The 12,429-nt window shown below is 36.7% G+C and overlaps 1 protein-coding gene across 1 annotated transcript; it reads right to left on the bottom strand.

Moving 5' to 3' along the window:
- Positions 1-3,611: 3,611 nt before the first annotated feature.
- Positions 3,612-4,163, bottom strand: LOC149198327 (uncharacterized). The gene has a single exon (XM_089409007.1). The coding sequence runs from the start codon at positions 4,161-4,163 to the stop codon at positions 3,612-3,614; it is 552 nt and encodes a 183-aa protein (XP_089265133.1).
- Between the last annotated feature and the right edge of the window lie 8,266 nt (positions 4,164-12,429).

The following is a 12,429-nucleotide window of genomic DNA, read 5'->3' on the forward strand; positions in this document are numbered from 1 at the left end:
ACAACACAGTGAAAATGACCAAATGAGCGCGAACTGGCCGAGGAAAAGGGCAAAGAATAGAGTTAGGGTTTGACAGATCCCGAGACGGACAGGTGTAGCGTGGAGAGGCAGAGTAGTACCGTAGGTTGATTAATAATCACCTACTTCATAAAATCGCAATCAAACCATATTCATTAACCAAATAATAGTGCAGGTCCACATAGGACTTGGAAGTGTGGGACACGTGGGCTGGGTCCCCATCAGTTTTTTTAATTGCAAAGCATTCCCCAAAATAGTTGCAATAAGGATATTAGGCCTACTTATCAAGTTCGGATGAATTGGAGAAAAAAATACGAAAATTTGACCATTCCATTCGTATATCGAATAATTCAGCAAAACTTCAATGCGGTTCATATGGTAAGTTGTTAGTGGTCCACATGAAAGGAAATCTGGTTAAACTCAATCATGTTCAGAGTTTAACGGATATCCACGAATTTGTTAATGTCCACGTGAATGCATAGTGTTGTGTCCTCTAGACCCAAAATTAATGGCGGTGGGGTGGATCAGAACTATAACTTGGTGGGAAAATTCCTGCTTTTTTTTTCAATTTCATTGTTTCCTTTTCCGCTTTACAAAGAATTTGAGGTGAAGTCACCTATTTCTATGTTAAATTGAATTTTTAAATATGTTTACGTTAAGGAGAAATTTTATATAAGCTTTTAATATTTTATGTTTAAATGCCTATTAATTAAAAATTGAATTTACACAGTTTTTAAATTAGGGATGAATTTTAAATTAATGTTCTGAGTTTTGAAAATAAGTAAATTTCAGAAAGAAGAGTGAAACTTTTGTTTCATGAAGGGTAATTTTAAAATTGTTTATATAATTTTAAAATTAATGTGAAGAAAATGAGTAAAAATAGTTTTTTTACATAATATTTTTTTATATATTTCTAAATATTTAAGATTTCTAATGTCAAATTTTTCATTCTCATAAAATTCGTATTCAAACTTGGTAACTATGATATTAGGATATACAAATTAAGGCTGCAGGTATTTATATTTCAAAAAAAAATGATAAGATGAGATGGGTTGGGCAAGCCCATAAGAACCTAATTGCGACCAAAGACATTTATAGGTCCATTTTCATACCAGCTACTCCTTCTGTGGAGCTATCCTGGTTCCACAAATCCTAGAAATGGAACTTCCCATTGAAGCTTAAATGTTTTGGTTGGTTGGTATTGAACGACAAAGTTCTCACTTGGAAGAATTTAGTTCGTAGAGGTTTCATTGGTCCTAGCATTTATATGTTGTGCAAGCAAAATTTGGAAGATGTTGAACACCTCTTCATGAACTGTCCATTTTCCACAGAAATTTGGTACATAGTCTTCAGTTTATTCCACATTGTCGAGGATTGGAAGCATAGTTCACTATTGGCAGGTTTTAAGCATTGGTTTCAGTCACAACAAGCTTTTGGCACCCTACCTTTTTTCATCATTTGGGGTTTATGGCGCTACAGGAACCTTATCATATTTGAAGATAATCAATTTGATATTAGATACACTGTTATGGGGATTGTTTCTCATTTTTATGAAACAGACCCTATGAAACAGATTAAAAAATATAGAAAGGTCATATCGCAGGACATCTGGAATGATCATCGAGTGGGATTTTTCGATGGGGCTTGCAAATCTGGACTGTGTGGATGTGGTGCTCTTATTGCTAATGAACCCAGTAAGTTTTATCATTTTTGGTGGGAGGGTGGTTCAGGTTCCAACAACAGAGCGGAAATCATCTCACTTTGGGGGGCTGCTTTTCCCTACTAGTTCGCTCAACATCCACAATATGCATATTTTCAGGGACTCTAAAGGATGCATCGATTGGGTAAAGGGATTGTCAAATTTCCAACCTCATCTTCTAACATATTGGATGAAGCGCATTCGTATCTTGATCAATTCATTTCAGGGCATTGATTTCAATCATATATATAGGGGGCAGAACCTCATCGCTGATATTCTCTCCAAAAGAGGCATTTAAGCACCTCTTGGAGTCATTCATTATGCTGCTTTCAACCGGGACTCCAGATTTGATTTCGGCTCTATTCTGATCTCATAGATTGGACTAACATATGTCTCTTGTTTTTTTTCTCCCTTCTTGTTTTTTGTAACAAAGCATTTCTGAATGACAGATGAACTTTGAGTGGATGATAGCACAATAGTCTATCTTTTTTGTTTTATTTTCTTTTGGGTTTCTTGCTACTAAGTTTTAGTACTTATCATGGAACAAAATCACATGAACTTTGAGTGGATAATAGCATAGTAGTCTATTTTTTATTTTTATTTTTTTTTCTTTTGGATTTCTTGCTGCTAAGTTTCAGAAATTATCATACGTAACGTAACTTCCTTTAGTAATTAATAAAGAAAGAATTTTTTTCCACTGGAAAAAAAACCTATGATATTAGGACGAGAGTAAATATTGTTCATTCAATGAACCACAAAAATAGAGTCACCAAAGATTTGAATAGGAGAGACCCTATGATCTAAAGGGAATATAATGAGTGCCAAGATTGTTTGAACCCATACCAAAACCTATAGAGACTTAAAGGGAATATAATGAGTGCCAAGATTGTTTGAACCCATACCAAAACCTATAGAGACTTAATAGGAATGAGAAACAAAAATAGCAATAATTTAAACAGGCTGCTTTTTTGACTTGAAAATTATGAGAATTCCGGCAATATTTTGATAAATTGCGGTTGTAAATTGAGGTTACAGTTGTTAAACTTTAAGATTTTGGGTGTTCTATAAGCATTTGATGGCGCTGAATCCATACCACTTTCAGAAACATGATTTTAACACTATTTATGCACAAACTTGCAAAACTTTCTGAATTCTTTTTGCCTAAATTCCGCAAAAAGAAAATATGGGGAATGAAGCCGCATTCGCTCTTTTGACTCGAATCTATAGAGGCCCGATGGAAAAACGCCCAGGGATTCGAATGGTCGAGCTGTTCCGCTTCAATAAATCGGACCCTGCGAACATCTTTACCGTAGGGATGCTGGCTAAGAATAGCAATTGCTTCAGCAATGATATTTCTGGGTATGGAGGCCTCATCTTGAAAATTAGCGTGGTTCCTCGCTAAGCATAAACCCCAACAGATAATCAAGGGGGGCCTTTGAACATACAGAATGAGGGGATAGATAGCCATGTTTTCCAAACCTCTTCAATCGATTTTCCTTTCCATTGATCTATTTGTGATATTGCAGATCTACAAGCAGACCAAACTTGTTGACAAAAAGGGCAGGCAAAGAAGAGGTGAGTGCCAGATTCCTCATCGGCATTAGGTAGGGAACACCATCCTAGAACTTGAGCAAACTTCTTTTGAAGAACATCCCAGATTGGAACCTGGTTCTCAATGATGCATCATATGAAGATTTTTGACTTAGGGGGACGATGATATTTCCAAGTACTATGTGTCCCAACATGGGAGTATAGACGCACCAGACTAACTCATCATTCTTGTCAGTTATATGAATGTGTCCAAAAAAGGTACCATTGGAATAGTTTCACAGTTCACCATGTATTTTACGGATTGGTACAAATCTTAACAATTCAAAATCGCAGATACCATCGATCACACAGTCTCCTCGATTGTCTCCAACTTTGACTGCCATTGGATTCGACCTCTACCTCTTGGATTTGAAATTTGAACGTTAGGGCGCCTCGGCATATCAGAAACGGACGACGAGGAGCATTCCTCTCCATATTTTTCATGCTGGTTACCAATATCAAACAAGGGCTGCACTTGCTTTTGAGTTTGACCAAACACAAAAGATAATCTTCTGCCCCGCCTCCTGCTCTTCTGGGACGATTGCCAAGCACAGTTGATCTTGGAAAGAAAAGAAGCCATGTCTGAGTCTGTCAACACAAACTGTAATTTCCGCCGAGGAAGAAGCAAGTAGAGCTGTCCAGTCTCCAATTGATCATCATCATGTAGAACCTGTGATATCTTTTGACCTACATAAAGACCGTCTGAATTACAGATAAAGTGGCTCGGATAATCTTGCAGAATCTCCCGGCTTGTCATCCCTTCAAAGAATTCCTGGATGCTCCCGTCCATACTTATGAGCTTTGCAGTAGCTGCTGGCATTGAAGAAATCGCAGTTGAAGAAACGCAAATCCCCATGTTTACAATTGAGATAAATTTGCCTTACACACATATATCAGAGCCGTGCAGATTGAAGATTTTTGGAAATATTAATCTCTGTGTGTATGTGCATGGAGACGGTTAAGCCAGGAACCGCATTTTATGGGAGCGGTAGCCAAATGATCAGAGGGACGGTCATGGCGTAAATGAGCGCGTTTGGTAGGGTTCATGATCGTGTGATTGCGACATATAAAGTAGTTCATTGTCTTTACGTGTTTCGAATGACTGGTTGGTTGTCACTAAAGTCAATGATGACACGGGTATAGGATGACAGCTTGTTGGAAGCTGTTAAAAGTCCTCTGATCACATGAAGCGAAGGCATTGATCACATGTTCAACAAAGGGTAACCTAATGTCAATGTGACACGTAGGCATTTTCGAGTTTTTAGGTTTTTTTTTTTTTTGTGTTTTCCAATCCAGCGAGGCAAGTTCCAAGTATTTTACACGTATAGATGAGTTTGGTTTGGTTTGTGTGGAGCCTTTAGTTCACGTCGTGTTTAGTATTACATGTATATTTTATAGAAAATTAAACTAGCAATTGTCCAAAAGGTACAAAGAGAGGCCGATAGGATTATTAAATTGGAATTGTTAAATTTTTTTAGAAGAGTTAATTGGTTTGTGGAAAACCTTGTTTTCTTGGACTCGATCATTGTGCAATTACTTTTCAGGAACACATTGAATGTCTTATTTCATTTTAGAGTAAGTTAATTACCCAAAATCAAGAGATTAAGTTAATTACCCAAAATCAAGAAACCTCTATAGATGGTCAAGCATATATGAAGAATACATCTCATTCATATGCAATACCAAATCCATCTTTTCTTTTCTCTGAGTAAAATTTCAAAAGCATGAACACATGCCATTTCATATGCACAATAAGCCCAACTTCTGAAATTTCAATGTTTGGATGCATCCCATTCAAAAAATATATCAAAAAAAGAGAAGACAAAAACATAGAACATTTAACAACTCCTACTTTCAAATGCTCATGTTGCTTTGATGAAGAACTTTACTCACCTGCACATGCATGTTTCTCATGATATCATTTGCAGTAGTGCTTCTGCTTCAAATCTCTTTAACCTCCACATGCTTGTTTCTCATGATATCATTTGCACCACTGCTTCTGCTTCAAATATATCTTTAACAAGATAAAGTGTTATTTCCCTAGTTCAAGCATTTCACATTAGAAAATGTTTGTCCATTATTAATATTCACATTGAAGATGTTTGTTTATGATTATTAATACAAAAAATGCGGGTCCACACAAAGAACCTAAGACTATTACAGCATTTCACATTAGAAGATGTTTGTCGATGCTTAATAGTACAGAGCATGCAGATCCATACCAAGAGCCTAAGACTATTACATCCTTCATTGAAAAGGGTAGATCTTTTCAAAATCAACAAAATTTGGTAACAATTTCCCCAGGTAAGGCGGAAATGATCCAGATTTGTAATTAGCTTTTGTCTGTTTAACTTTTTGTTCTTTTAGTCTAATGCTTTGTGCTTCTTTGATAAGCATCGTGTTACTGATACAAAATTAGAAATCAGATGATGTTCAGGTGCATTACAAAAATTAAAAGAGCCTTAGAATTTTGCAAGGTTTCCTTTCTGTCAGAGCCTTTAGCCTTCACCAAACAAATATTTATGGGAGTTGGGGAGGGAGTAGCCTTCTAATGCCTTTAAAAAATTATCTTCAGCTGTCTCTTGATGATAGAAACTATGGGTATTGCAACAAAGACGACTGATCTGCCACTATTGTTGGGTAGTGACAGCTATAACTGGGGCATAAAGAATTCTGATGTCATCCAGCTCAGCCTTGTTATTGCATTGTGGACACTACTAGAAATTGTGGGTATTGCAACAAAGACGACTGATCTGCCACTATTGTTGAGCAGTGACAGCTATAACTGGGGCATAAAGAATTCTGATGTCAGCCAGCTCAGCTTTGTTATTGCATTGCGGACACTACACATTTACAGAAATAGAAAATTACAATTCCCAAAATTTGGTTGCAACAAAAACATAGAAACTTAATCTTTTTGAAAAAGTTCATAGCCTTACCAGCTCACTTAACATCAAGACCATGGAAATCAACAATTGCGAGGTTGAATAATCTTACCTTGCCAATGTTATTCACATGTCGCTGAAGCCACTTTCTAATACAAGACATGCCAAACATGTGTCCACAAGCAAGAGAGCTGCATTTTCAGTTTTCAATTGTCAGTCTTTGGACATTTGAAAGCTCTTATAAAATGAATAAAACATTTTGATGCAAGGAAAAAAGATAATTTATATGATTTCTGATAACAAGACATAAACATCAAACTAACAAAAGACTACTAGTCTTGACAGACGCTGGTCGCTTCACTCTTGAAGAAACAACTGAGGAATGAGAGAATACAGTTTTCTTCTCGTTTCAGTTCAGTGATAGTTGTCAAAGTAGATTGAACTTGAGCCGTTTCTTTCTCAGCTTCCATCTTGACAAATATTTTTCTCTCTCTCTTTCTTCTCAAAGCTTCCTAACTTTTCTTGCAGAACTTAGACAGTTCCTCGCAAAGAACAAATAATGTTTTCTATCTGTTTTATTGCTAAGTTCTTCTCCAGTTTCACCTGTTTCAAAGCCCTACCCCTTTCTACAAATGTTTTTGATATGTCAGCGTTTTTCTCTTTTGCCTTTTTCTTTTCTTCAATTACTTTCTTTAAGGCATCTACCGCTTTTTGTAGACAGTCCTCCCTTTCTTGCAGCGTCTTTTCCAATTTTTCCTTCTCACAGGCCACGTTATGCAAATCAACGTTCCCCCGATTTAGTTACCTCGCATATTTCATATTGTCATCACTCAGCTTAATAAGTTCCCTCGTATAATTAATGTTGCTATAAGTCTGTATATGATCATTGAAACCCAAGAATATGCTTGACGAGAGTCCGTGATACATTTCAAAAATACCGAAGTTAGCAGCAGGTGGAACTGACTGCGAGAATGAGATGTTTGTTCTTGTAATGGGAAAATGTTGGGCAGTATTACTAATCCCAAGGCATTGAGTATTAAATTAATGCAACTGAGAATTAGAAGTTTCAGTTACATTGCTCGGAAACATATTCCAGTTGTTTAAAATTCTATGACTCTGTGGTGGAATAACCTTGCCCTCTTCGAATTGAGACCGTTGCCAACTGAGTTCCGTTTCCAGGCGAAATAGGAAAATTATTTACAAATTCAGGAATACGTGGCACTGATTCCAAATATTCCAAATAAGGCAAGAGATAGGTCTCTAGTTGCCCATGAGAAGCCTGCACATGATATTGGTAGGGAATGGGGCAAATGACATTTCCATCTTGATTTCTAACCCTGGCCACATTTGAAGTATCAATTAAAAGCGTATTTGCACTACCATGTCTCCCAGATCTTCCCACACTCTAGTCAAATTCTTATAACATCCATGAACTGCATTGCCCTGTCGGTTGATTCTCGTTATGATACAGTCCTCAATGGAATAAGAAAGAATCCTACCAGAACTACTACCTCCTAAAATGTTCTGCAGCACAAAATCATGGACCTCTCTAGGTTTCCTGACCACAGAACCACCTTGAATGCAGAAAAACAAGCCCACAGAAATCTGCAAGCGTGAGGGTGCACAAACACAATATAGGGGTCCACAACCAAATTACCATGGGCAAAAGTACCCTTACTTTTGTGAACAAATACCCTTACTTTTGTGAACAAAATGTGCCAGGAGATACTCTATACTGATTACCAGCAACTTGTCATATTTCCTCACTCTTATTTCTTTCACCATCTTTCTCTGCTCCGACTCTGCCCGTCCAGAGAATCCCCTTGACAGGCCCTTTGGAATGCCTTGCATCTGCTAAAAATTCTTGGGGATGATGAAGCATCCAGTGTTGACATGGGAAGGCAACATAAAATCGGATCATCCTTTGTGATTGCAAATTGGAATTATTTATCTGCTCTTTTGAAGGTGGACACTGCAGTGAATAAGATACTTTTGTTTGGAAAAATAATCAAACAGCCATTTGGAAGATGGAACTTTGCAATGCCTGCACATCATTTGTACCAATTGAATATGTTCGTTTATGATCTGTACTTTTTTATGAATCATTGGAAACAAGAGTAACGGTTTGACACAAGCTATGCCAGAGGTATTGTGATTAATACAAATATAAACTAAAATAGTTCAACATAAAAGTAGGGTATAGTTCTCGAGTAAGTTTATTCTAAAAACTATGTATACATATTCCTTTCACAGACAAGAATTCAACATCACATTGTGATGCATTTCCAATCTCCTAAAAATTTTTGGGGCCCAACTCTAGACTATACCTAACTACCCAATACTAAATAGTGGTTGGTTTTCTCTGAGAATGGTCAATTAACTTGCATGAGATGATTGGGAGCACGAAGAAGTATTTACAGATGATGATCATGCAAAGCAAAAGAAATTCTCTTTAATTTTGATCTGTCATGGCCGTAAGCTAGATACATTTGAAGAAACATCTTTGTTAAGCCATGGACAATTAGTATGTAGCTTTGCTTTTCAACTGAAAATACTTAGGCATCCATATGCACACAGTATAGATATCATAACCTACAGCTATCATTAGACAATCTAATTTTCAGACTTGGAACCAGTTATCTTTATCAAAGATGAATGGGATATTATCAAAAATAATATTCAAAAAAATGCATTTTACCAATTTACTGACCTGCAAATCATGTGACAGCATCCAGATGTTTTTTCAACAATTTGTCCACATTTTCCATTCAATTCATCTAATTCCATGGACATTGTCAATTAAAGCTTTTTTGTGATAGCAGGTGCTGGATTAAAGGCTTTTTGATCAGGTGTACTAGTTTATGTTGATGGGTTTATCAAGAATGCCATCCAAAATGTGACAAAGCTTTCCTCAGGTTCATATTAGGTTTTGCTTGGAAAAATATATAGATAAATACCTCAGGCTACCAAAACAGTGCCAGAACAAGACAAATATAACTAATCACATAGTCTAGATATCATTATGTTATTACAGAATGTATCAGGGGAGATGATTGTTGGACCTACCAAGACTCTCTTCATGGACGAGATCTCGACAGGACTTGACAGCTCGACCACGTATCAGATAGTTAAATGCCTACAGCAGTTTACCCATCTCATGGATGCAACAATTCTCATGTCTCTGTTGCAACCAGCGCCAGAAACATTTGATTTCTTTGATGACATAATACTCTTATCAGAGGGGCAGATTGTCTACCATGGACCTAGGGAGAATGTGCTGGATTTTTTTGAAAGCTGTGGTTTCAAATGTCCTGAAAGAAAAGGCAGGCACCGCAGACTTCCTACAAGAGGTATTCATGTTATAAAATTTCAAAATATTTATTTCTTTCATCAAATCGGTGCTTTCTAATTCTAATCGTACATTAGACTTACATTACCTCGCCAATATCCCATGGTTACAGGTTACATCTAAGAAGGATCAAGAGCAATACTGGGAAGCTAGATCAAAATCATGCTCAATGAACCTATAGAGAGGAACCTAGACTAAGAATCTCACACTATTATCTAAGAGAACAAAAAGGAAATTTCTTCCATATTTCCCCTTTTGGCACATAAGGGAAGATTCATGGGAGAATTCATGCGTATTTTTTATATGCCTTTCTTACCTTTTGGATAAGTCTTTCATCATTTTGAACGAGATCCAACCCAATTATAAGGGCTGATCAAATTGCATTGGTGTCTATAACTAATTTCTTTCAGGTAATACTAATTGATAAGGTTTCATTAGCAAGTGCTGCTAATGAATGAATGTAGAACCCTTTCATATATTTAGTTCTTAATGAATGTAAATATCTCACTCATGGTATTCTCAATTGATTAAAAATATTAATGACCATTCATTGTAGCAGCAGAATTGACATTTCAAGGGAGGTTTTTTTCACCCTGAAGGCCTATTTGGATGTCAACAAAATATCAAGAGGCAAAGATTTAATAGTGGTAAACTTTGCAGAACAAAAAAATAATCCATCAAATGTAACCTTTTTAATTTAGTTGTTGTTTTTCTTTCTGCAAGAAAATACATCATTGCAGGCTTTTATTTTGAAGGGAAAAATATCAACCAAGCATTTGACAATGGCAATCCAAATGTGTTACTGGAAGTGCTGACCACCTTATATTTTGGACACGAATACCGCGGGGGTTTAGAGATAAAACCAACTTACCTGTTTAATAAAACGAACACTCCACAAAGAATAAATGTTCCCGCCACAAGAAACCATGCACCAAGTACCAAACTGAGAAACAAAGCAGAAACAGATAATCAACAGGACAATGTTTAATGGTTTAATTTATCAAACCATATCTTCATGCATTTTTCATCCTCGTGGAAAAAACAAGTTTTTCTACATATAGAACTTACAAGTAAACCAGAGTCTTGAGTCCAAGAATAGAAAATACTGCCAACCAACAATCACAGGGATCAGATTAGTTCAAAAAATTAAGTAAAAAATAATAATAAGGAAAACAGATTTAAAGTTCAATAAGCGCAAATGCTCAGACATAAAATTGAAGTCCCAATCTTATGGTGCATTTGGGTATTAGAAACAGGTAGTAAATCATACAAAGTCCAAGAAATGCCAGAACCAGCATTGCTGCAGCCACCACAATTAAGGTAAATCGCCTGGCTCAGGAAAATCACAGCTTATTAGCTTAATGCAAGTAATAAAACAAAGACAAAACTGGATTAATTAATCCAGCAGCACAACTTCTCAGATGAGTAACTCTGACATGCAAGTTAAAGATGTTGTTCCAGAGATGCTTACACATTCTCCAGTACATCCCTTATTGTCCGAGAATTGTCTTTGGTTCTGGACTCCAGATCATTTGCTGCCCTATTCAACTTTCTATTCAAATCATCAATGTTTTGTTGGTCACTTACAGGAAGGAACACTTGGTCTACGCCCGTAGTTTTTGCAAGGTCAAGATACCCTGACACATTTCTTAGGCTTTGGACTGTGAACTCGGACTGATCAACAACATAATCCAAGGTATGAGATATATTGCGATGAAACTTATCCTGTCCAACATAAAGCAAGATGCTCCCGGCTCTGCACACATCAAGATGAACATATCAAGATGAATAACCCTCAAAGAGACATGGAAAGCTTTAAGGCATAAGAAAGATTATGTTAAGGTCAAAGAAATGGAAGACAAGAAAAATATATTATCCAGATGCTCCATTTACAACAAGTACAACAAAAGAATCAGAGCACTGGCATTCATCATAGGTCAGGATAACTACACAATGAAAAAGGAACAATTAGAAAAGAATTTCCTTAATAACTTATAAAAATCAAGTCTTTGGGTCTTGAGATCCAATGTAGAGCAACATGGGCTATCAATGGCCTGAGGCTACTTTGATGGAGCTCAGATAGGTTGACATCCAAAGATAACACAGGACTCAATCATGGCATTTTAACGCAGGTAACTCCAAGTTTGAGAAATGATGAGCCCAATAAGTGCCAACCATCATTGCAGAGGATGGCAATCTGGATTAACAGAAGGAACCTTCACATTATTGCCAGGAATTAGCAGAAGGCGTGTTTAAACTTTAATCATGCTGCTTGTGACAGAAGCTATCGAAGGACAAAAGCATATTTTGATGGAGCTCGAATATGTTGATATGAAAGATAGATGCAGGGTCAATCGTGGCATTTTAAAGCAGGTAACACCAAGTTTGAGAAATGGTGAGCCCAAATAAGCGTGAGCCATCATCACAAAGGATGGAAATCTAGACTAAGAGAAGTGACATTGGTTTTATTACCAAGAATTGGCAGAATCTGTGTTTAATCATGCTGTTTGATACAATGAAATAAGCTGCAATCACCCCATCAGGCATCAGAGCACTGGCATTCAACATATGCTAAGTCCCGTATGCTAAGAACAGAGGTCACAGAGCAGCGTTGGTGTTCAATAGGAATCTTGTCCCAAAAATAGAGATCTTCAAGGCCTGTTTTGCAAAAGAATGGCTTCTTGTCAAGCGGAATTCCTTTGTTTATATCTTTAAAACTGTACAGGTGAGATGCTTCAGACTATAATTTTGTCTGATTTGTGATAACTGATGCGTTATTTCAAAATGTTAATCCTAGATAAGAATCATCAGCACAAGGTTAAAGGATATCTTACTGGAACCATTTCTCTTTGCAGATTATGATTGTTGCCTACCTTGGAGCGCTCTTT

Source organism: Pinus tabuliformis, chromosome 2_2 (assembly GCF_031772625.1).
Source record: "Pinus tabuliformis cultivar Carrire ecotype Pingquan chromosome 2_2, CPIR1, whole genome shotgun sequence".
NCBI lineage: Eukaryota > Viridiplantae > Streptophyta > Pinopsida > Pinales > Pinaceae > Pinus > Pinus tabuliformis.

What these genes read in the sequence shown, in the direction of transcription:
- LOC149198327 (XM_089409007.1), bottom strand. Translation starts at nt 4,163, where the DNA reads ATGGGGATTTGCGTTTCTTCAACTGCGATTTCTTCAATGCCAGCAGCT.